General features: G+C 35.0%; 2 protein-coding genes and 1 long non-coding RNA gene across 7 annotated transcripts in view; 1 reads left to right on the top strand and 2 right to left on the bottom strand.

Moving 5' to 3' along the window:
* Nucleotides 1-26,255, bottom strand: part of LOC127862171 (nucleoporin NUP35-like) — a 140,056-nt gene that overhangs the window by 24,387 nt on the left and 89,414 nt on the right. The window contains exon 1 of one of the 4 annotated variants that reach the window (XM_052401194.1): nt 6,077-6,183. The exons of 2 other annotated variants lie outside the window; for them this stretch is intronic. Coding sequence is in view for 1 of the 2 variants with exons in the window: in XM_052401180.1 (XP_052257140.1) it covers nt 5,777-5,801 (25 nt within the window). In the remaining variant the exon portion in view is untranslated. Of the gene's footprint in view, nt 1-5,776; nt 5,860-6,076; nt 6,184-26,255 lie in introns of those variants that run through there. One more of the 4 variants, XM_052401180.1, reaches the window with a different exon arrangement.
* On the top strand, nt 5,896-24,173 carry LOC127862289 (synaptonemal complex protein 3-like). 2 transcript variants are annotated; one of them, XM_052401361.1, is made up of 9 exons: nt 5,896-5,952; nt 6,103-6,298; nt 17,183-17,258; nt 17,715-17,749; nt 17,965-18,085; nt 18,550-18,649; nt 19,778-19,876; nt 20,811-20,915; nt 24,020-24,173. In XM_052401361.1, the coding sequence occupies exons 1-9, from the start codon at nt 5,908-5,910 to the stop codon at nt 24,071-24,073; spliced, it is 831 nt and encodes a 276-aa protein (XP_052257321.1). In that variant the 5' UTR covers nt 5,896-5,907; the 3' UTR covers nt 24,074-24,173. The 2 variants fall into 2 exon arrangements, with proteins under 2 accessions (XP_052257321.1, XP_052257329.1); XM_052401369.1 differs by lacking the exon at nt 5,896-5,952 and adding an exon at nt 5,953-5,991.
* Nucleotides 19,835-25,537, bottom strand: LOC127862452 (uncharacterized). The gene is made up of 3 exons (XR_008040628.1): nt 25,386-25,537; nt 24,841-24,995; nt 19,835-19,975 (listed from the first exon to the last, which is right to left on the bottom strand). It is a non-coding gene; the product is annotated as an uncharacterized LOC127862452 (long non-coding RNA).

Raw genomic sequence — 26,255 nt, 5'->3', positions numbered from 1 at the left:
ACCAAAAACAAAAAGTTTTGAATAGACGATTATAACAAAGGAAAGCAAAAGGTTATGCTGCACTAATTTTATCACCTGAGTGTCTGATGGTTTATTCTTATGCTGTCAGTTGAAAGTCTATAGTGTATGACAGTGTTATCTGAATTACGGTAGGACACATTCTAATGACAGTGGTCTTGTTGTATGTGTATTTGTTCATGGTGTCAACACATCTCACAATAAATATTGTTGCATTTTTGTTTGGGTTAACAAAATTAACATATATCATACTTTAAAAAAATCTTTTTGCATGTTTTCAAATTCAGAATATCTTGGCATTTTAAATTGCAAAACGTAGACATTTTCTGGAAAAGTTGACGTGTTTAAAACATAGATAAGTATCATTAATCTGCGAGTACACCACATCACATACATTGTTTAAATGGTGTGTAAGTATGTTTTAATGATCTGCTTGTGTTTGTTTGTGACAGAAAATAGTTTATGTAGCTCTTATTACCAATTTAAAGTGGTGCCTGAATTCTAGGTGGCGAGTTTACATGAAAAAAGGGGTTGAATTATTATATTAACTAAGTTTTAAATCATGTTGCGTCATAAATGTTGCCTCTAAGTTTCAAAGGTTTTTCTTAGAATTGGCCTGGTTACCTAGTTTTTGATGCATGTGATCCAGATTTGAATTCAGCCAGATAAACATTCTGACCAAGTTTAATCAAGATTCAGTCTGTCATAAAACTGAGGCCCTTAAATTGTTGTAAAAATCCAACTCCCAGCTATTGACCCTCCGGGTTGCTAGGAGATTAAACTGGTAACAGCATTTTTCACTTAAGTCTGCTGCCTGGAATCCAGATGGCACATTCATAGGTAAAATGAGCAACATAACTTTTCTGTCATAAATATCGTAATAACTGTTAAGTTTTTAGACACTCAAAAATTACACGTGTGAGAAAATTTAGAGACAAAAAGTAAGTGTCCGAAAATTCTAATTGTATTGAAATGAAATCAATAAATCAATAAACAATAGCGTTTCTACTTTGAAATAACAAGACTATTGCCAAGCAATAAAAGTCCACCACCTGTGAAACTCCACCATTTTCAGCAATGTTTCTAGTCTATTTGTTGCCATAGTAACCAGAATTCTTGACTTAGGAACAAAATGAAATGATGTGCATAATCTCCATATTGCCATCTGCCCATGTTTCGAGTTTCATGAAAAAATATGAAGAACTTTTAAAGTTATCACAGGATCCAGAAAAGTGTGACAGACAGACTCACAGAGCGCAAACCATAAGTCCCCTCTGGTTTCACCTGTAGGGGACTAATAAAAGCTTCACAGATTTGCTAACTCTAACCTGAAATTATACGGAACATAAAAGTAAAAACATTAATCATACTGCCTCCTTTATAGGAAGATATCATTTAAAATGCTGTTGGGTGAAGCAATTGTTTTCTACCAGTATACATGGTTATTTATCCAATTACAAAAATGTTATGGTACATTACCCTCAGGCATGCGTCTCCCAGGTTTTATGACCTTAATCCATTTGTAAAAATCCATGATCAAAGTGTCAAAAGATACGCAAATACAGTGCAGAAATCTGGTAAAGTAGCGCTGTAAGATATACTATCCGAAAATGTATAGTCATAAATGATAGACGAAAACACTCATGTCCTTAAATTAAGAGTCAAGAAAAATAATTATTTAGGCTAAAAAAGGGGGTGTCCGAAAACTAAAGAATGTACGAAAACTTAGAGTAATAATGGTAACCATAAACAGATCCTAAAAATATCCTGAATGCCCAAATTATAACAACTTACTTGATATGGTGTGCCTGCAGAATAAATATATATTAATCCAAGTCAGTATTTGCAATTGAAAACGCAGAGTATTCCTAAGTTGAAAATATGCTAATTTATACATGGACTGACTCCTTGTTTCAATAATTCAACTCTCAGCTTCATAACCCAAATGGTTGCTGAGAGTTGCAAAGCGCAGTCTATTGTCCTAAGGTGCAGCGTTAAATTTTGATCTCCACTGAAAATGCTTAGGAACACAGATACTGCAAAATCAACGTTTACCTGTCTAAAGCACAAAGTCATGCAAATGGTACAATTAAAGCAAGAAATAATTGCTTTTTATTATCTTTGTTATTATTTCGTACGCTCTATCCACCATATTGAGGAACTGTTGTAATGTTGCCGACAAAAAGTGTCGCTATTGGTTAGGTCGTAGTACACCAATCTTTTGCATATCGTGATATTTGATGTAACCCAGTGATTTTTTTTTTGCTTTTATTTGTGACAGCCTGTGCCATTCGAATTGGGAAAATTAGCGCGATAAACCACAAAATTGGGAAAAATAGCATGATAAACCATGAAATTTGGAAAAATAAAGCATTATAAATTTGATTATAAGTAACAGAATTAAAATTGTTCTTAAGTGCATGTTCAGGGGTTTTTCTAGCCATTTTGGGAAAAGAAGTCTGGTCAAATTGGATTTTTTTAATTGATAAAAGTGACAAATTTGGGAATTATTTATCAACAAAAAGGACTAAATTAAAGTTATATATTTTGCAGGATGTTTAAATAAAAAGTTGAGATCTAGAGTTAAGAAATCATAAGAGACTTCTTTCTTAAACAAAAACAAAAAACAAGGGCTGTTTGTAAAACATGCATGCCCCCGATATGGGCTGTCCATTGTAGTGGCAGCCATTGTGTGAATATGATTTTTGTCACTGTGACCTTGACCTTTGACCTAGTGACCTGAAAATCAATAGGGGTCATCTGCGGGTCACGATCAATGTACCTATGAAGTGTCATGATCCTAGGCAAAAGCGTTCTTGAATTATCATCCGAAAATCATTTTACTATTTCGGGTCACCATGACCTTGACCTTTGAACTAGTGACCTCAAAATCAATAGGGGTCATCTGCAAGTCATGATCAATCTACCTATGAAGTTTCATGATCCTAGGCGTATGCGTTCTTGAGTTATCATCCAAAAACCATTTTACTATTTCAGGTCACCGTGACCTTGACCTTTGACCTAGTGACCTCAAAATCAATAGGGGTCATCTGCGAGTCATGATCAATCTACCCATGAAGTTTCATGATCCTAGGCGTATGGGTTCTTGAGTTATCATACGGAAACCATTTTACTATTTCGGGTCACCGTGACCTTGACCTTTGACCTAGTGACCTCAAAATTAATAGGGGTCATCTGCAAGTCATGATCAATCTACCCATGAAGTTTCATGATCCTAGACGTATGCGTTCTTGAGTAATCATTCAAAAAACATTTTACTATTTCAGGTCACCGTGACCTTGACCTTTGACCTAGTGACCTCAAAATCAATAGGGGTCATCTGCGAGTCATGATCAATGTACCTATGAAGTTTCATGATCCTAGGCCCAAGCGTTCTTGAGTTATGGTCTGACAACCACCTGGTGGACGGACCGACAGACAGACCGACATGAGCAAAGCAATATACCCCCTCTTCTTCGAAGGGGGGCATAATAATAAAAAGGGAGGGGGGGAATTGGGCTTTTTTGGGGAAATTTTGGTAAATTTTTTGGGAAAAAACGTTGATTTTTGCATCTGGGAAGCAGCCGAAAATCGGCGGTAATTTTTAGCAAAAAAAATCACTGTAACCTAAGTTGATAAGGATGTTGAACAGGTTTCGAAAGCTGTTCCAAATTTCAAAATGAAAATTTCAGCAAGAATAGTCTGCTGAAACATCGTCGTGTTTTTTAGGTTGCATGCAAAGGATAACGTCCTTAGGCTGCCATTCAGGTAAATTTATTATGTTTTTAAAGTTTATTTGTTGCTTTCCTTAATTGGTACCGAAAAACATCTGTTAAGTGATGCGCACAAAATCTGTGCACAAAACTGCTAATTTGTTTATAAAGGGGTCAGTGATTTTTCTCTTCTTTATAAAGTATCCGTAAAAGATACTTTCCCAATTGAAGAAAAACTACAAAATTCCCATTTGCTGTCTGAAAAATATCCCAAAGGGTAGGAAAATTTCGTCCATTTTTTTCCAAAAGTGCATTATCTGCAAGTTAACAAATAAAATGAGCCCTGACACTGAACATTTCAAGCCAAAATGAATGTAAATCAATATTTGAGTTGATTTGTGCTATTGATACCAAGCAATTAAAAAAACACATCAATCCCAATTGGAAGATTTAACGACGCGAATTTCTCCAATTTCAGGGGGTTTTGTGCTAATTATTCCCAATTGGTATGGTACAGGTTCTTGTCCCAATTAGGGAGGAAATTCGCTGGGGGTGCATATGTACACACAGAGCCGCTATAGCAAAAATTATCAAAGGCTCTGGGAATAAGTTTACATGGACTAGACTGACTCTGTAATCCTTGTCATGATAGCTCGTGTCTTATCAACCGAATGTGCTACACTGACTATCTCTGGAACATCTGTAAAATTGATTAAATTACTTTTTAAAAAATTCTGCTATCGATTTGATTATGGTTCAAAATTTATAAAAAAATTGTTTTAAGCATTTATCCAAAAACAACACGCAAATTTATGTAGATGGTAACTGTAATGTTTGAGGTAGATTAAATTCAAGTTTATACACAAACTTAATTTTTTGACATGGAATCAGATTTTTTCTGGAAGAACATTCAGCTGTATCATGTATACTGCAACACGGTTGACTCCAGTACTTGAGGAATATTCACCTGTGCCATGAAACCATCTTCATATATCAGATAAATTATTTCAAGGACATTCATATTTAACTTTACTTTATTGGACAATTGCCTTTTTATGACGAAAATCCTTCAATATTAACTGCTATAGAAACAAATCCAAAACCACTGTCTGGCTATGTAGTTTAGTTTTTCGCCGGGAAGATTCGCGGAAAATATGTTAAACAGCACCAATATTAAATTACCGGTAAACATAAATAATCAAAGCTCTGACATACTTTTCAAAGTAACAACCAATAAAGTATTTTACAATTTAAATATATGGAATTTAAGATATAAAATAAAATAAAAAGCACAATTATTTTCAATTACTGTCCTATTTTTTTGTTATGACAATTAACTGAACTATAAAAATTCCTATATTGTTAAGGTCTGAGTGTTGTGACATTTAATAACCAAAAACCAATTCAATCATGCAGCTATTCATGCTGGCAGCCAGAGAAATTCTCTGTCAGATTTGATAAGTAGGTCAAGCAGGTTTGTTTAAAACAAAAGATAGGGGGTGCTTATGAAATACCTCGAGTCAACCGGATTTGAGTATACTCATAAAAGCTTGAAGCACACATTCAATTGCAAGACGAACTAACGTAATTACTCTATGTTAACTTGTTATAAACTCTTCTTTTTATGCTTAAAAAATTAAAACCACTTCACAGCTTTACTAAGTCTTTGCTAACTTTATGACCTTAATCCCGTTGTAAAAATCCATGATCGAAGTGTCACATTGACAAGATAAGCGAAAACAGTGCCGAAGTCTGTAGAAAAGCACGGTAAAATATACTGTCACAAAATTAAGAGACATTAATTATGAACGAAAACACGTATGTCCGAAATTTAGATTCACGAACAATAATTATTTTTGCTAAATAACGGTAAGGTGTCCGAAAACTTTGAGCGTCCGAAAACTTACAGTAATTACGGTTGGCCTTTGAATTAAGTTTACAGTGTGGCATAATGTCAATTAAGGATCGCAATTAGCAAAATTTTATTTAAACATATTGTTTACAATTTGCTTGAAATATGTTTGAAATAAAAAAATAAACCCAACCAAAGGGATCCGGTGATTGAGACATATTTTGACAATTTCAAATTACAGCTTAAACTTTCAACTTTTAAGTAAGCACAATAATGTATTAAAAAATATTCAAATTGTAATATTAACAAATGGTCAGAGTCAATATGTCAGAAATATTTTTATTGCAAATAGAGCCTACGTTTATTAATGTTAAGTTCTTATTTATGCCTTATTTGTCTGTCATCTTGGTAAAACTACCTGTTTATTTATTTTTACTCGTTCTTACTACCAATTATCGTTAAAGTGCAAAAAGCAACGTGTATAGATGCTGACCTAGAATGGTTTTCTTTCTTTTTCAGGTGCACGTGACGTCAACTCGTTCATTGCAAGAACTGAACCAGTCTCAATCCGGTTATCGTCTGCAAAAGAAACGTCCTGAGATGCCGAGAAAAAATAAAGAAAACGCTCCACCATCAGCACAGAAAGCAGAAGAGATGGATGATTTCCATGCTGGTTCATCTCAAAGTAGTGACCAGGGTAACAGCCCTTTAAGAGGTAACCCTAGCAAAGCTAAAACTGATTTTATATTTCAATGTTGTGACGCGGACGCGGGACGGGCCGTAGTCCAACTTGTTGACGCTTTCAAATAATAAACTACTTTTTATATTGGTAATATGTGGAACAGGCTGGCATTCAAAATATGGTGGAATGTTTTCCTTCTTTGTCTATATTGTTGCGCAAGGATTTTGTGCGCAACATTCAAGCCCCGATATCAGACACTTAATATCAACGGATTGCAATAATTTTACATACCTGTGTAGATAATTCATTTGTCGATAATGTTGCGTAAAAATTATGTAATGACACTTTGAATTTTGCACGCCTGAGCAATTTAAATCCACCCACTATTCAAATTTTCAATATCTCTCGATTCGCTCGCTGTGTAGATATAAATCGATAACACAACCTCGATGTAAAGTATCTGGTTTAAATGTGGAAGAATAAACGGCGTAAAATACAGTTTGCGTTCGTCTGTTGTTGCGTTCGTCTGTTGTGGTGCAGAGCATTACATAGTAAACCGATGTTATTATACTTTTCTCGATTAATTAAACATTGTTGTTTTTTTCTAAAATGACAATTAAAATATTCTGAAATAAATTACATCTTTTATTTTTATACCGTACATAAATAATATTGATACAGATCGTACAGTATACCGTCCTATGTAACGTACAATGTAAGTAAAATAAATCAACACAGACAGAGGTGCGAAAAAGACATGCATAATAAGTTGCTGAAACTTAGAAGAGTGAATAGAAACTGCACCATATCTGTTTTGAACATATGCTTATTAAATCGACAAAGATGAGCATACTAGATCTAGTTAGGTAAAAGTCAGTGTTAAAAGCTCATGTTAAATAAAATTACACGTACACGTTACACCATAATGCCTTCTTCTGATTGGTTGATATTTAAATCTGTTTCATAATATGGCAAGAGGTCAGTGATATTGTTGCATTTTAAGCAGAAGTTTAAAGCGGGTATATACAATCTTGTCAAATATTTATTAAAAATATAAAATGTGTAAAAAAATATTATACATATATTTCAATATAAACTAAAATAAAAGTTAAGAAGAACATGTGTTGAAAAATGCTAGACAAGCCAGATATTTAATTCTGAACTCGAAAAAGGCTGTACAGCTGAATTCGCCAGCATGTATATCATGCATGTAGAATGTGAATCTAAATTTAGTTTAACAGTTCATTTGAAATTCCTACAGGGATATTGATTCATTCGGCACACTTAATAAAAGACGAATGCATTGGTTATTGTAGGAAAATATGTACTAATCATCTTCGTCACAATCGGCTCGGGGCGCTAATTTGTATTTGTTGCATTTAATGAAATTCGTCTTCAATGTATCATTTTTCTTGCATATTGTGTGTTATTATAACATATTTGTATCAATTTATTACAATTCAACACATATAAAAATTGTATAATCTTGCTTCAACTGAAGAATTTATGCCTTTCTAACTTCAATTCGACGATATTTAGGTAAAAATGGACTTTGAACTAAAACTGAATGAGTTGGTAATGTTACTTTGCAATTTTACGCAAATTGATGAAAATTTGTTGGGGAAATTTGCAAAAAACATGAACTCGGGCATCACTTCTACGCCGATGACTCATAGCTCTACCTTTCCTTTGAACCCACCGATGGAGCAGCCCAAGACGAAACACTAAATCAAGTTGAAAAATGCCTCCACGATATCATCTCGTGGATGAATACAAACATGCTCAAACTTAACACCGACAAAACCGAGGTCAAAGTATTTTCAAGTAAAAACAACGTACGTAGATGGGTTAACTATTTAAGTAGGGGACTCGACAATTAAACCATCGCAATACGTTCGAAATCTTGGTGCTTGGTTTGATTCAAGAATGAACACGGAACACCATATTAATGCTATAAGTAGATCATGTTTCGGTCAGATTAGGCAAATAGGTCACGTCAGGCAATATCTTACACCAAATGCCTCAAAATCCTTGGTCAATTCACTTGTCACGTCTCGGCTAGACTATTGCAATGCACTTCTGTATGGAACACAAACAGCAGCTATCAAGAAACTACAAAATGTTCAAAACACTGCAGCGCGTGTTATCACAAGAATATACGGCTATAGTCACATAACACCGATCCTAAAAGAATTACACTGGCTCCCAGTAGAAAAAAGAATCCACTTCAAAATACTTACCAATGCGTTCAAAGCCTTAAATGGACAATCGCCTGTATATCTACTTGAAGTCTTCGAACCAAGGCGAAACTTAAGATCAAAGAACGAAGCGACTTCATTAGTAATTCCAACGAAGATTAAATCCGTATCATACGGGGAGCGACGTTTTATGTACGCTGCTCCCGAACTCTGGAACTCACTTCCATCAAACATTCGAGGTTCTTTAACACTGAATTCATTCAAAAAGGCACTGAAAACTCACCTCTTCCTCCAATCTTATGCAATATAAGCAGTGGTTTATTCAATTCCTTATATAAAATCTCAATCATCATGAACTTCAATTAACCCTTTTAAAGGAAGCATAATTACATGTATTCCTTTGAGGGTTTGTGGACTGGTGGTAATGGTATCTTGACGTACCCCTTGTCTCTGTCTCTGTTTTGTCTCTGGTTTGTCTTGCAGATCTTTCAAATCTATGGTTACTGTGCATGTTTGTTTTGTTGTTCTACGTAGTACTGATTGTTTTTAGCTCATCTATTTTTTGAAAAAAAATTATGAGCTATTGTCATCACCTTGGCGTCGGTGTTGGCGTCCGGTTAAGTTTTGCGTTTAGGTCCACTTTTCTCAGAAAGTATCAATGCTATTGCATTCAAACTTGGTACACTTACTTACTATCATGAGAGGACTGGGCAGGCAAAGTGAGATAACTCTGGCATGCAATTTGACAGAATTATGTGCCCTTTTTATACTTAGAAAATTGAAAATTTTGGTTAAGTTTTGCGTTTAGGTCCACTTTTCTCAGAAAGTATCAATGCTATTGCATTCAAACTTGGTACACTTACTTACTATCATGAGGGGACTGGGCAGGCAAAGTTAGATAACTCTGGCGTGCATTTTGACAGAATTATGTGCCCTTTTTATACTTAGAAAATTGAAAATTTTGGTTAAGTTTTGTGTTTAGGTCCATTTTATTCCGTAAGTATCAAAGTTATTGCTTTCATACTTGCAACACTTACTAACTATCATAAGCGGACTGTGCAGGCAAAGTAATGTAACTCTGACTGGCATTTTGACAGAATTATGTGCCCTTTTTATACTTAGAGAATTGAAAATTTGGTTAAGTTTTGTGTTTAGGTCCACTTTATTCCTACAGTATCAAAGCTATTGCTTTCATACTTGCAACACTTATTAACTATCATAAGGGGACTGTGCAGGCAAAGTTATGTAACTCTGACTGGCATTTGGACGGAATTATGGGTCCTTTATACTTAGAAAATTTCGTTAAGTTTTGTGTTTTGGTCCACTTTACCCCTAAAGTATCATAGATATTGCTTTCATACTTGGAACACTCGCAAATTATCATAAGGGTACAGTAAAAGGACAAGTTGCCAGCGATTTTCCTCCTTCTTTATAAAGTACCGGTAAACGGCACTTTCCCAATTACGAAAAAAATACAAATTTCCCAATTGCTGTCCTTAAATTCCCAATCAAAGGTAAAAAGCAACATTTCCCTTTGCAGCTCTATAGCTTGAACCTAGGTTTATATAATATTGACAGCTTGAAAACACTTGGTTATCAATTTTAAAGTATTTGGGAGCAAAAAATCAAATACACCAATTTCCCAATTTGAGGTTTTCACGACTCGATTTTTCCCAATTTTGAGGTTTTCACGACTCGATTTTTAACCAGGTTTTCCGAAGGAAAAAACTGGTTATTAGATTGGCGAATGCGGGCGGGCTGGCTGGCTGGCGGGCTGGCTGGCGGGCTGGCGGAATAAGCTTGTCCGGGCCATAACTATGTCGTTCATTGTCAGATTTTAAAATCATTTGGCACATTTGTTCACCATCATTGGACGGTGTGTCGCGCGAAATAATTACGTCGATATCTCCAAGGTCAAGGTCACACTTTGAGTTCAAAGGTCAAAAATGGCCATAAATGAGCTTGTCCGAGCCATAACTATGTCGTTCATCGTCAGATTTTAAAATCATTTGGCACATTTGTTCACCATCATTGGACGGTGTGTCACGCGAAATAATTACGTCGATATCTCCAAGGTCAAGGTCACACTTTGAGTTCAAAGGTCAAAAATGGCCATAAATGAGCTTGTCCTGGCCATAACTATGTCATTCATTGTGAGATTTTAAAATCATTTGGCACATTTGTTCACCATCATGGGACGGTGTGTCCCACGAAAGAATCACGTCAATATCTCCAATGTCAAGGTCGCCACGACTAAAAATAGATTTAAAAAAAAAAAAAAACTTACAAAGGGGGTTAATTTTTTTGGTCATTTCAAAAGTTCAGTTTGAGTTTTCTCCCTTTATCAGATTTTTTTTTCACAATGAAAACCTGGTTTTGTGATAATTTTGTCCCTTGTTCCCAATTGGACTGGTACTGGTACTTTTCCCAATTGGACAAGGAAAATCGCTGGTTGCATAACTCTGGTTGTCATTTTTACGGAATTATGGCCCTGTTTTGACTTAGTAACTTTGAATATATGGTTAAATTTTGTGTTTCGATCCACATTACTTCTTAACTATTAAGGCTATTGCTTTCAAACTTCAAATACTTTCATGCTATCATGAGGTTCCTGTACCTGGCAAGTTGAATTTTACCTTGACCTTTGAATGACCATGACTCTCAAGGTCAAATTATTAAATATTGCTAAAATTGCCATAACTTCTTTATTTATGATAAGATTTGATTGATTCTTTGACAAAACTACTCTTACCTGACATACCACAATAGACTCCACCCAAACCATCCCCCGTGCCCCCCCCCCCCCCCCCCCCCCCCCCTCGAATCCTTCCCCCCCCCCTATTTTTTTTTTTTTAAGATCATCTCACAAATGACATGTGACCACACCCTCACACTATACCCCCCCCCCCCCCCCCAAATTAATTTTTTTGAAACTGTTAAAAAACACAAAGATTTATTTTTAGCCGGATTTTTTTCGAAAAAATCTCGGCTTATAGATTGATGTTGTCGGGCGGGCGGGGGGGCGGGCGGGCGGCGTGCTCGAAAATGTTAAAGTTCTTATTTCATGGTATAACTTTGGTATGCTTGGACCTAGAGTCTTCAAACTTGACATGAAGGTTGGCCAGGATTAACAGATGACCACTGGTCATTTCAAGGTCATTCATTTGAAGGTCAAGGTCACTGTGACCTTCAATATAAAAAATGTTAAAGTTGTTATAACTTTGGTATGCTTGGACCTTTCATGGTATAACTTTGGTATGCTTGGACCTAGAGTCTTCAAACTTGACATGAAGGTTGGCCAGGATTAACAGATGACCACTGGTCATTTCAAGGTCATTCATTTGAAGGTCAAGGTCACTGTGACCTTCAATATAAAAAATGTTAAAGTTGTTATAACTTTGGTATGCTTGGACCTAGAGTCTTGAAACTTGACATGAAGGTTGGCCATAACTAGTTAGTAACCACTGGTCATTTCAAGGTCATTCATTTGAAGGTCAAGGTCACTGTGACCTTGAATGTAAAAATGTTAAAGTTCTTATTTCATGTTATAACTTTGGTATGCTTGGACCTAGAGTCTTCAAACTTGACATGAAGGTTGGCCAGGATTAACAGATGACCACTGGTCATTTCAAGGTCATTCATTTGAAGGTGAAGGTCACTGTGACCTTCAATATAAAAATGTTAAAGTTGTTATAACTTTGGTATGCTTGGACCTAGAGTCTTGAAACTTGACATGAAGGTTGGCCAGAACTAGTAAGTAACCACTGGACATTTCAAGGTCATTCATTTGAAGGTCAAGGTCACTGTGACCTTGAATGTAAAAATGTTAAAGTTGTTATAACTTTGGTATGCTTGGACCTAGAGTCTTGAAACTTGACATGAAGGTTGGCCAGAACTAGTAAGTAACCACTGGACATTTCAAGGTCATTCATTTGAAGGTCAAGGTCACTGTGACCTTGAATGTAAAAATGTTAAAGTTCTTATTTCATGTTATAACTTTGGTATGCTTGTACCTAGAGTCTTCAAACTTGAAATAAAGATTGGCCAGTACTAGAAGATGACCACTGGTCATTTCAATGTCATTCATTTGAAGGTCAAGGTCACTGTGACCTTCAATGTTAAAATGTTAAAATTGTTATAACTTTGGTATGCTTGGACCTAGAATCTCAAACTTGACGTAAAGGTTTTCAGTAATTTAAGTATTGCATTGACAAAAACACGAAAGGTACTTTCCTGTCATTTAAATCAAAAATCCGGCTTCAATGCGGTCATCTCCGACCGCGGAACTCTTGTTATTATTTTATGTTTGAAATACCGTCCAACCATCGCACCGTAGAATCCCCCCCTCCCCCCACCCGAATCACACCCCCCCCCCCCCCCCTATTTTTTTTTTATTTTTTTTTAAGATCATCTCACAAATGACCACCACACCCTCACACTATACCCCCACCCCACCCTCACAAATTTCTTTTTTTTTTAAACGGTTAAAAAACGCAAATTTTTATTTTTATTAATTTATGTTTGAACTACCTCCCACCCACCCCCCCCCCCCCCCCGATTTTTTTTTTTTTTCGCATTTTTGGAAAATAATGTAATAAATGTCCTCACCCCCACACTATACACCCCTCTTCACTCCACCCCTCCCTCCTTTGTGATTGAAAATGAGAGTCCCTTCACCTTTAAAACGAAAATAGATGAGCGGTCTGCACCCGCAAGGCGTTGCTCTTGTTATATTTAATTTTCATTAATTGTCTTATAGCTATACACATAGGGTAGTTTTATAGTGTCTTGTTGATCTTTGTAATCTAGGGTTACTGTGCATGTTATTACGTAGTACTTATAGTATACTAGAGTGTTTTTATAGTATAATTGAGTAGTTTTGATCGATTTCTTTGAAACAGTGTTGCAAAATGTATTTGTATCTGCGATACGTCAAATGTTCTTATGTAAAGCGCCTTTGAACGTGCACTCTTGCATGAAATGGGCGCTATATAAATCCGGTATAATAATAATAATAATAATTTAAACTTTCCAACACATTTTTTACTTTTCCCCGATGAGACGTTCCAAAGAATTTAGCCCATATAAAAAGTATCTCTAAATTCTTTGCGCGTCTTATAAATGAGACTAGGACGGACCGAAGCTATGTCTGCTCTGGCTACCCTAACTAAAAATTTCGCTATAATAAATCTTCTGACTTTGCTCAACATACAGTTTTGTGAAAACTTTGTATCAAATATATCAGAATTTTATCAGTTCATGGCCAGTAGTTATGAACATAAAACAAGAGTGCCAAACTGTCACAAGATACACCCGTTTGAAGGTTTTGGACAACTTGATAACTTTACTATGACCCATATTTGAACTTGACCTTCATATCATCTAGACACAACTTCTGACCAAATTTGGTGAAGATCGGATGAAAACTACTTCAATTATGGAGCAGACACCATGCTAAATGCTTGAAATGCACTTAGTGACCTTATGACCTAGTTTTTGACCCGGCATGAACAATATTTTAACTTGACCTAGATATCATTAAGACACAATTTCTGACCAAGTTTGGTGACGATCGGATGAAAACTACTTCAAATAGATGGCGGACACCGTGCTAAATCCTTGAAATGCACTAAGTGACCCCGTGACCTAGTTTTTGACCCGGCATGACCCATATTCAAACTTGACCTAGATATTGTCTAGATACAACTTCTGACCAAGTTTGGTGAAGATCGGATGAAAACTTCTTCAATAAGAGAGCGGACACAATGCTAAATCCTTGAAATGCGCTAAGTGACCATGTGACCTAGTTTTTGACCCGGCATGACCCATATTCAAACTTGACCTAGGTATTTTCTAGATACAACTTCTGACCAAGTTTGGTGAAGATTGGATGAAAACTACTTCAATTAATTAGAGAGCAGACACCATGCTAAATCCTTGAAATGCACCAAGTGACCCCGTGACCTAGTTTTTGACCCAACATGACCCATATTCACACTTGAACTAGATATTGTCTAGATACAACTTCTGACCAAGTTTGGTGAAGATCGGATGAAAACTATTTGAATTAGAGAGCGGACACGGCTGTGGACGCCGCCGCCCGTCAAGGGTGAAACTATAATACGTCCCGTTTTGAAAAACGGGCGTATAACTATGTTCATTAAATCATAAATGCTGAGTAATAAATAATCGATTGTGTTGATGGTGTCAAACCACCATCTTGAGGATAGGGTTTTTGATGACCCGGGCATTCTGGCTATTCCAATTTGAAGATTTGCATACTATAAAGAGCCTTAAAACTGACATTGCAGGGATGGTTTATTTCTTGCAAAAAAAATGTCAACAGATGATGTAGAATGAAAAAATTTCATAAATAAACGATTTGGTTTAATTCGGAACACTGTATGAACAATTTATAAAAGAGGAAATATTTTTTCAGAGTTCTGATAAATTACAATATTGACATGTTTTTTTGCATTTTTGACCAGCAAAATGTTGACCTTGTCAAAACTTTTTTCCATAATAACAGATTCATGTGAGAAAGTGTAACAAGGGTATTTAATGCAATATCTATACCCGCGACTCAAGAAAAACAACGACTCAACAAGAACCCTACCATAGTTCTGGCTGCCATAAGGCATCACTTAATATGTTATATTATATATTATCTGACAAGGGGCAACACTAAGTTAGGGGAAAAACCCATTACAAAGCCTACAAGGATTTTACAGTTGATTAAACGTCTCCATAAAATTTCCACACAGCGCTTTTTAATGCTAAACTGACTAAAATAAGCAGCAGCGGGCAGCCACAATTAGGTAGATGAATAAATTGTACACCTACACAACATACTTTAGACATAATGGCACAAAAGGCTCAAAGGTAAAAGACAACATGGCAGATTGATTTAATTGTATACTTTTTGCACATTGAAATGACTGCCTCATGACCAGTCTCTGCATAGGTAACTTAACATTGTCTGTTGGAGTGAAATATACAGGCTTTGACAACTATAGCAAGGTGTCTGTTATAGTCAAGTAAAAAATGATTTTCATCTGCAAGAATCAAGAATGACAGCTATCTGCAGATGACTACTGTTCTCATTTGACCGCTAAGTCAGGTTGGACTGTATTTTAGAGTTACATAAATATGCCACGTCTAAGTTCACTTTTATTAAAGGGTTAAGCTTCAGCATGCAGATCTAGTCAATATTATTAAACAGTGTAACCTGCGACATACACGCCATACGTCCTGGATTGTCTGGGATTGTCCTGGAAATGAAGAACGTGTCCCAAAGTCCCGGAAATCTGTCAAATGTCCCGATTTTACAAAATCCATATATACATGTACCTGATCTTAGGCTTAACTGCATCTCGAATCTGTGTTCCCACTAATCTGCAGCGTCACCATGGCAATGCCTACCTGAATAGGTGACTACGCTACATGTCAAAATCAATCAATTAACAGGCAGGGCCCTTGCTGCACTTTGGGGGATTGGGGTCGGGGTCTTTAGAGGGGGCAATTTCGCATAGTTTTGGGTGAAAAGGAGAAGTTTAGACGATCTTTTTACCAACCATTCAACGCTTAAAATTGCAATATTTTAATGTACTTTACATAAATATACATTAATTTTATATTATAATCGAAGGTTAATAGCACGATACCAGCTGACAACATAGGGATAAAAGTAAAAAATAATTTAAAAATTTGGAGGGGGGAATTTATGCTGAAATAGGGGGGAAAGTATACTATTTTAAGGGGGGGAATGGGGCCAAATTTCTGCCCCAAAAACGGCCGAACAAGGGCCCTGACAGGGGTCCTATTATCATATCGATTGTCTCACGTTCGCAGTAAAACTGAAAAGGCGGCATTGTTTAATGTGGTTGTTAATTGGCTTTAATATACTACGTTATAATTTCCCGCAGCGTAAGGGCTAAGGAGTCGTTCACACATCTGAAGTCTAACATCGTTGAGTAAAAAATTAAAAGCATGGTATGTTCGCACGTTTAACCGCCAAAGAAGTTGAGTAAAAAAATTATGCATAGAAAATCGTCATCCTCACTAGGTTTATTTCTGTCTTGTTCTGATCCCCCAGTAAATATAACAATAAAAATAATAAGTGAATTTGAATTGCGCTCGCCATGTCAAAGCGTCCAGCAGTTTTGTCTATGCGTTTCCTGCAGATGATGTGATATGTACACAAAAGCAATTTGGTGCTCTTTTCTAACATGAAAAATACATGGCTTGTATCTTATAATTAAGTAGTAATGTTTAATTTGACATTAATAGTTCTAGTGTATTTTGGAAAGGCTTCCGAACTTAGCAATTTATTATGTGAAAAAAATGTGTACCAAAAATGCATACATGTCTATATATATATATATATATATATATATATATATATATATATATATATATATATATATATATATATATATATAAAATTCCTTGAAAATTGAGTTCAATGTCCCGGAATTGGTCAGAAAATGTATGGCGTGTATGCCTGCAATTTTTTTGTCAGATAATGCAGCATTCAAAAAGGTCAAATGTTTGCTTTTTTTTTTTGTATTAATTCTACTGCCAGTTTCTATAAATTAGTATTTTTTCTTCATATTTTGTATTGTTGGCTAGATACATGTTTTTAGGTCTTCTACAGTATAACCAATTAAAAAAAGACATGGTGTGCAATATGAAATAAAGATTGTTATTTTCTGCTTAGCTGGGGAAACTCCAATGGTACCTCAAAAGGGCAAAAAGAGGGTCGCTGAGAATGATGAAGAGCCAGAAGATTTTGGGTAAAGAAAATATGTTTTTTAATCAATAATGTTTCATAAATCCAAATTAAGAATGTTTGTATTTATTTACAATTATGTAAGGGAAACAGTCAGGTAATACATCCTTTGTTAACTTCCAGATTTGAATAAGTTTGTTAAATTGTGTGAGGTAAATTGTATAAAACAAAAACTAGCAGTAAGATTATGTTTTTGTTTTATACAATTTACCTCACACAATTTAACAAACTTATTCAAATCTGGAAGTTATCAGAACTGGCGTAAGTTGGCGTTTGCCAAATCTGTTCATTGTTTTTTTATCACTCACATGCCTACAGTCTACTAACTCAATCCTATTGTTAGTAATTGTTATTGGTGATTCATTTAATGATGAATATTTCTCATAAATAAAAAGCTTTAAAGGCTTATTACAGCTTGTCAGATAAATGCCTTAACTGTCAATTATTCGTTATTTTTCAGACAAGGAATACAAAAGATGCTGGAATGCTTTGGAAGTAAGTTTATGAATACATGTTTTACGAACATCAATTGTCATAATTGCATTTTGGTGAAGTATTTAACCAGTTCAATACATTATTTTGTTACTGAATTATTTATTGCAATGCTCACCTACCTGTACTGCATTTAAATGCATTATATTGTATATACTTTTGTGAGTGATTATGAGTAAACAACATAATATTATGGACGCTTTTGATCATTTTGCTAGCTGATTATATCAAGAACTCGTTGATGAACAAGAAAAAGAGACTTGAACAGCTGACACAAGGCGCTCTAAGAGCAAGCAGTAAGACCGTGGATGACATATGGAGAGTCCAAACTGGGGAAAGGTTAGCAATGCATTCCGATCTTGTATATGCACCTGAAAAACACTGCTCCAGTACACTTGTAAATTTTGCTGGACCAATCAAAAATTTGGTGGACCTAGTTTACAGTCCATCCCTTAACTTGAAAGACTGCGACAGTCCTAGGAAAATATAATTTGAGTTAGAAGAACTTAATTGATGTATATAGCTAGATCAGAGTGAATTTCAACTGCTTAATAGTGATAATAAATATCTATGAACTGCTGATCACATATACCTGACTACTTGCAAAAGTTTCATTAAAAGATGTTTATATATTATTAAATATCAATGGTCCCAGAAATATGTACACTTTTAAACAGCTTCTTATCTATATAGATACAATAACATTTTTTCACAAAACCCCTTTTACTAATCACACAGGTTATTCGGCTTTTTGTAACACTTAATGCTTTAATTAATTATTTGTTGCTACACTGTCTGCACAGACACCGTCTCCAGGATGAGTTTTACAAGCAAGCAAATGCCGTGTTCCTGCAGTGGGAGTCTGATCTGGAGAAGACTAAGGACCAAGAAGTCAAGCTTACTGTAAATACAACATCAACATATTACATCAAAGACTCCACACACAAAAACATTTCACACTTATTGTAACAATTTAAAGGCGTGTTTCATTACTGTAATTTTACTATAAAAATAAGAATGTTAAAACCACTTTCTGGCATTTAGGTTTTCTATTGAAATATGTATTTTCGTTCATTCTGTTGGTTCCGAATTTCATTTGAAGGACATTACTACCAAGTTAGTAATACTTGATGATAACAGGCTATCTTTCAGTAATTATTCACAGCAATCTTTACTTACCGGTACAAAAATCGTAGGAAAATCAAACAAAAGTTATTGATAACAAATGGTTAAAGCCCCCTGTCCAAATAGAATAATGCATGCTAAAATAGCATCAACCCTGATGTTAAAAAAATATTTCACAGTAAAAACTATATGGTTTGAAAGAAATACATGAAATAACAGGGCAGGGTATGTATTTGTTCAACGTGCTTGGGGCGATTGAAATACACATGCAAACTTTATATATAGTAGTGGTTTACTAACAACTTGATTTACTTAAAAGAAAGCATACACATGTGTGTCTATAGAATCTTTGCAATAATACTCACTAAGGTGTCAATATTAGAACAAGTTCATTGCATTTTTAACCAGGTTTTCCGAAGGAAAAAACTGGCCCTGTGTTCACAAAACAATTTTGCAATCGAAAATTCGATTTTAACTGACATTGATTTTCATTTTTGCCTGTCAACTACAATGGAGATTGGCGAATGTCGGCCGGCGGGGCGGAACAAGCTTTTTTGGGCCATAACTATGTCATTCATTGTGAGATTTTAAAATCCTTGGCACATTTGTTCACCATCATTGGACGGTGTGTCGCACGAAAGAATTACGTCAATATCTCCAAGGTCAAGGTCGCCAGAACAAAAAATATATTTATTTTGAAACAAAGGGGGTTAATTATAAACAATAAGTTCAGTTTGAGTTATCTCCCTTTATCAGACTTTTTTTTTTCAAATTGAAGACATGGTTTTGTGACAATTTTGTCCCTTGTTGAAGTTATGTTGATAAGATGCATATCAGAACGATTTTCTGCAAAGTTTTTTCAAGTATTTGTGGACAGGGCTTATTATGTATTCATCCTTGTTTCAGGTGATGTTTAATCAGCAGCAAAAGTTGTTTGAACAAACCAGGGCTGTGCAAAGTCAACGACTGAAAACTATTAAACAGCTGCATTCCCAGTATGCAAAGGTAAACCGAAATTGCCTGCATTTTATTTGCAGGTGTAAAAAAACAGCTTTTTCACCAATCTATACCTTACAGACTTAGTACTGGTAACTGTCAGCATATCTGAAAGTAAATATATTCAACCTATAAGAAACTTTAAAAAATTGCATTGAAAATATGTGTATTTATAGAAATATAAGAGATGTCAGGTGCCCATTTGTACACTTGATTTTTAGAAAATTATTCTTCATTGCAATTTTATACTAGACGACTAAACAAACTTATGTAATAAACAGAGGTTTTCAGTCATTTTTTTTTAAAGCCAAAACAAAATGAATGTCATCTTTTAACATAGCTTATGAAAGCCATTTCAGTATTGTGTATGGTGTTACAATGATAGCATAAGTTACATGGCCATTCCAGTGTTTTGTATGGTTTGACCAAAGACCTATCAATAATACATGTATACTGATAGGTCTTTGGTTAAACCATACGATATTGATAGGTTTTTGGGTTAACTATGACAGTATAGGTCACATTATTGCCATTGCAGTGTTCTGTATGGTGTAACAGAGACAGTATAAGTTAAATTATTGCCATTAATACAGTGTTTTGTATGATTTTACAATGATTTTATGTAACTTAAATTATTTCAATGTTTTGTATGGTGTTAAAATGAAAGTGAAATTAAAATTATTACCATTACGCTGCTTTTGTGGTGTGGCAATTATGTTAAAACTTGAATACTTGGCATTACAGTGTTTTGCATGGCGTCACATTGGTAATGAAGGGTGAAAGAGATTTAAAAGTTAAAAGGTTGGACAACCATGTTGTTTATGTCTCTGTTGTGAAATGATTCCCTTCAAAGAGCTCCTATATATCAGGTGTCCACAATAATCAGTCATTTCTGGTTTGTGGTGTGTTCACTCTAATGATCATGTGATGATTGACCTCACAGGGTTTAGAAGAACTAGAGAAGAGCCATCAGCAACAAGCAAGCAACGCACAGGTAGAACTTCGAAAAGAAATGAGCATGCTTCAGAAGAAGATTCTCATGGATACTGTAAGTTTTTGATTTTTGGAAGATTTAACTATGTGTTTGAAATGATTACCAGTTAGTTTGGCCACGGAGTGTATATTGACAGGAGATGAATCGAGTATTTGACCCTTACTTTAGTAAATTCAATCTTATGCAAAAACTATTCATCCGATTTTATTGGTTTATACGTTATCTTGTTGCTTATTAATTCCTCTTTCAAAAAAATATAACTTTTAGTATATTCCTGTTGTTATTAATGGATTTATAGCGAGTTAAACACAAGAAATACAAATTTTATGTTTTACCACCGCGCGTTTTAACGTGTCGTGGCTATCGATCTTTTACGATTAGCGTACAGCGAAGCGCCGAGGTTATACATTTTGATGTACCCACTCACGTCTTTTGTTAAATTATAGTTTCATTTCTCGGCCGATTTTGACAAATTATATATCATTAGAAAGCTTACGTTACGCAGTAAACAGATATATCAATATATATTAAGTTTTTCTTCTGATTTCGACAGCCCGGCGAGTTATAACTTTAACTTTTGCAAATATCATACCGTTTTGGAGTTTTAGAATCTAGATTTACGGTTGACATGTTCGTACTTAATACCAATTTGTAGCGTTTATATTTGGAGTTCAGTTTTAAAAATTACATCTTGCTTAGGAGAAAAGAATTCTGTATACGATAGAAAAAATGTTTGTTTAAAAACCAAAGTAATTAAGGAATGAAGGCGGGAAAATGTAGCGCGCGTTCCTAACGCACTGAACTGATGCTACGGTCTTGGCGATTATGCTTTTGTTTAGAACACGGAGTATATATTGTAATCTAGAATCCGTGTTTAGAAATCGGCCATTGAATTTCTTTTGCCATCTTATTATATTTTTTATGGAATATATTGTAGTATTTTGTTCACGAAACATATCAATAAAGCTTATTATAAATGAATCTTAATAAATTAACGATTTCAGCTCTTGTTTATAACACAGAAAGGTTGTAAAATTTATGATGAAACAGCGTATATAGCGGACCCTCTCGATATTATTCGGCTTTGCATGCATACTTGAAATAAAATGGGTGTCAAAAACATTCATCGTTTGCTGTTTATTATCAACAAGGTAATTATGTATAATTATTTGAAATGTTATTTACCTTAAATTATCAATTTATTAAAGAGTCTTGAAAATCACGGTCAGTGTTACGCGGGTCATTTCGTATTTTGACATCAGGGCATCATGTCCAACTATTGAAAATCAGATTTTTTCACCGGGACGATGACGGCTTGGATTTAGACAGGCAGACAGATAGTTTATTCAGACTTAAACAACAGTACATCGTCTTCAACTCAAATATATAAATTATTTTTAGACGAATTGTTAGGTGATTACACATATAGCAGTGATGATTCTGAGAATGTTGCCATGTTTCTTATCCGTGTATTCTAGAGTCCATGGTTTGAGCATTTTTATCGCGGTGTTCAAAAAAAGATATCTCAATAATCTTGTTTATTGATAGATCTGTGGTTTTATTGCCCCTGTGTTCAGCACAAACCAATTATCTCGTTATGATCAGATACTGTGCCGACCAATACTAAATAACACTATGGTGTCATACGCCACAGCAGGGACCTATACTTGTATATTGGTCCCTAACCACAGGTGGCAATGTCTGGTCAGATTACACTTTTTATGATACCTCCATGTCTTCTCGTGGTATTAGTGGTCATTTCTTGGAGTAATGTAACGCCCAATACTCAATTTTGCGTTTATGAGATATGTAGCGTATTGAAAACATTTATAGTCATCTGCCCATACAGATTGCCATAAACTAAATACTGTATAGATGTCAGCCAGCTAAATCACAATAATTATAAGTGCTTAATACCTATACATGTACATTTTAAACATTTAAAAAATCTAATACTTAACATTTGACGTATTTAGCGGGTACCGGTAAAAAAACTCCGTCATTTCGTAGTCCTATAAAGAGTGTATGAATAATCTTTCCGAAAAATACAAATAATACAGTGTTTTAATTTAGAATTCTATATATTTATAACTCTGTTAACTTATAAAGATATTTCAATATACATGCATAGACAGTTGACCGTGATTTTCAAGAATCTTTAAATAATTTTAATTAATTTATAATTTATGGTTAATAACCTTTCATATAATTTTACATAATAACCTTTTTGATAATAAACAACAAACGATGAATGTTTTGACACCCATTATATTTGAAGTATGCAAAGCCGAAAAATATCAAGAGGGTCCGCTATACATTTGTATACGCTGTTTCATCATAAAATTAACACCCTTTCTGTGTTATAATCAAGAGCTGAAATCGTAAATTTATTAAGCTTCATTAATACTTAGCTTTATGGATATGTCTCTAGAACAAAATATTTCAATATATTTCATAAAAAATATAATAATCATGGCAAAGGAAATTCAATGGCCGGTATCTAAACAAAAGCATAATCGCCAAGACCGTAGCATCAGTTCAGAGCGTTAGGAACGCGCGCTACATTTTCCCGCCTTCATTCCTTAATTACTTGAGTTTTTAAACAATTTTTTTTTCTATCGTATACAGAATTCTATTCTCCTAAGCAAGATGTTATTTTTAAAACTGAACTCCAAATATAAACGCTACAAATCGGTATAAAGTACGAACATGTCAACCGTAAATCTAGATTCTAAAACTCCAAAACGGTATGTTATTTGCAAAAGTTAAAGTTATAACTCGCCGGGCTGCCGAACTCAGAAGAAAAACTCAATATATAATGATATATCTGAAAACTACGTTACGTTAGCTTTCTAATGATATATAATTTGTCAAAATCGGCCTAGAAATGAAACTATAATTTAACAAAATACGTGAGTGAGTACATCAAATTTATAACCTCGGCGCTTCGATAAAAGATCGATAGTTACGACACGGTCACGTGACTTAGACACGACAAGATATTTGGCGTAACGGTCCCGTTTCTTATCCGTGTAATCTAGAATCCGTGGTTTGGCTTTGTACAAAATAATGATTTCAAGATTTATACTCAGGTTTTATGATGGTATATATACCGATGCATTACTTTGGGTAATTTATTAAAATGTCTTTATTTGCAGCAACAGCAAGAGATGAACAATGTCAAGAAATCTCTGCAGAGCATGCTGTTTTAAGAATCACAATACTGATGGTCTTTGTTGCATTTTGTTTTAAGGCATGAAACATTGGCGTTGAGTATATTCCATACTAAACTGGGGAATCATGTAATATGTGTATAACTTGTTGAACCCATGTATTTGTCATGGTATTGTGTATTTATTTAAATGTTTTGGTTTGTATTGATGTTAAATTTTTGTTCTTATAATTGTTTACTGTTTAAATTAATTTCAACAGTATTCCGTTTCGTAGTTGCTGATATCTGCCAAGCGTACGAATATTAATATATTTTATACAAACTAAAATGTCCAAAATGTGTTATGTAGTCAATATGTAAGTAAAGAAAAGATCATAACAATTGTATCCATATCATACAGGCCAGGGCCCTCAATCCATTTTAGGGGAAGCGGGTCGCTATCCTCATGAGGGGAAATTTTCGCGGCGTTTCCCTTTTTGGGGGATTTTTTTACTTACTCTCTCATTATAACTTTTGTACATGTTTGCACATACATTCATTTCTGTTTTCATAATTAAGTATGTTTGACAAGATTAAATTGAAATAGAATTGAGATAAAAATAATCGTGAGACACATTTAAAAAAAAAATAATCAGGGGAAATTTTTCCACCCAAAAGGTGAAAAAAGTATACTTTTCAGGTGGGGGACTTCGGCCGCAGATATGATAGATTGAGTGCCCTGCAGGCCATAATATGTTAGCCCATATCGACTAGGGTTTTGTATTAATCTCTTCTGTTAGCGCACTGGTTGGTAAACACGCTTCTCACTTAGTCTGCCCGGGTCCAGGTCCGCATAATTATGAAGTATCCTCTGGCTCGGAAAGGACCTCGTAAACCTCCAAATACACACACGGTCGAGTACGAGTTGATAAGGGAGGGGAAATGGTCCGTCGTCCGGAGTCTTTTTCGCTGTATTACCTTAACTGTAATTGATGAATAACACGGTATACGGTATCTCGACCAGAGCAGGGCAACTGCTTATACCAGAGTCTTCGCAAGACATATATGCCAACTTGAACACCTCTTCGATAAAAGTTCTATTAAAAACTGGATTTAGATACAGCACCTGATTTGTTCAACACGCGTGCTTTTCATGAGTGGAACTCTATATATACAGACGACAGAATCAATTTCGCGCTCTTTAAAAAACACGGGTTTTACATGGCGTACATGTATAGTGAATGGTAATGCGTACGAAGGGACTTGAAGAAGCACATAAAAACACGTGACTATAAGAAAACGAAATCTAAATGTACTGACATTTAATTGCTACCGCGTAAATTGTTTAAAGGTTTATTTATTTCACAACTTACCATAAGGATTCAATTGCTCACCATTTGCTTTTAACTTTTCATAAGTAACTATTGTTGAAAATTTAAAGATGTGATGATAATGCACGACACTGTCTTTCATGTACTGCAGTAATTACCGGTATATCACTTACATGGTAAAACTCTAATAAATGGTTTATCTATCTGCGGTAAACGCTTATGTCGTTGACTGACGTCAATCAACAATAATAGTCGCCAGGTAACCCCGCCCTCATAAGCATTCTCGGAACCGATTGGTCGGCGAAAATCACTGTTTGGCGACTAGAAAGTACCTCAGAGAATTTCTCGTGACGCATCTGTGCCAGAACGCATGTAATGTGGCTTGAATATTCGATAAGTTCGTCATGCTATCTTATCAGTGGATTATCTATCTTAAAAAACACGGGTTTTACATGGCGTACATGTATAGTGAATGGTGTACACGTAGATGCGTACGAAGGGACTTTATGCAGCACATATTAACACGTGACTATAACAGAACGAAATCTAAATGTACTGGCATTAAATTGCTACCGCGTAAATTGTTTAAAAGTTTATTTGTTTTACAACTTACTCGCCGTAAGGATTCAAATGCTAACCATTTGCTTTTAACTTTTCATAAGTAACTATTGTTACAAATTTAAAGATGTGAGGATAATGCACGACACTGTCTTTCATGTACTGCATTAATTACCTGTATATCACTTACATGGTAAAACTCTAATTATTGGTTTATCTATCTGCGATAAACGCTTATGTCGTTGACCGACGTCAATCAACAATAATAGTCGCTTCATTATTTTTTATCGAGTGCACCGGGATTGTCTCCCATATGGCCATCGCCCCCAGAAAGACGTGTTAGTTGGTTACGGG

This window comes from Dreissena polymorpha, chromosome 1 (assembly GCF_020536995.1).
Source record: "Dreissena polymorpha isolate Duluth1 chromosome 1, UMN_Dpol_1.0, whole genome shotgun sequence".
In the NCBI taxonomy this organism is placed as follows: Eukaryota; Metazoa; Mollusca; class Bivalvia; order Myida; family Dreissenidae; genus Dreissena; species Dreissena polymorpha.
The sequence above is the reverse complement of the archived record's forward strand: the minus strand, read 5'-3'. Positions and strand labels throughout refer to the sequence as shown.

Bases quoted from the DNA above. Each gene is read 5' to 3' on its own strand.
- LOC127862289 (XM_052401361.1), top strand. From the start codon at position 5,908: ATGTCAGAAATATTTTTATTGCAAATAGAGCCTACGTTTATTAAT. The intron at 17,750-17,964 runs GTAAGTTTATGA...TCATTTTGCTAG, and splicing joins GATGCTGGAATGCTTTGGAA to CTGATTATATCAAGAACTCG. The intron at 20,916-24,019 runs GTAAGTTTTTGA...CTTTATTTGCAG, and splicing joins AGAAGATTCTCATGGATACT to CAACAGCAAGAGATGAACAA.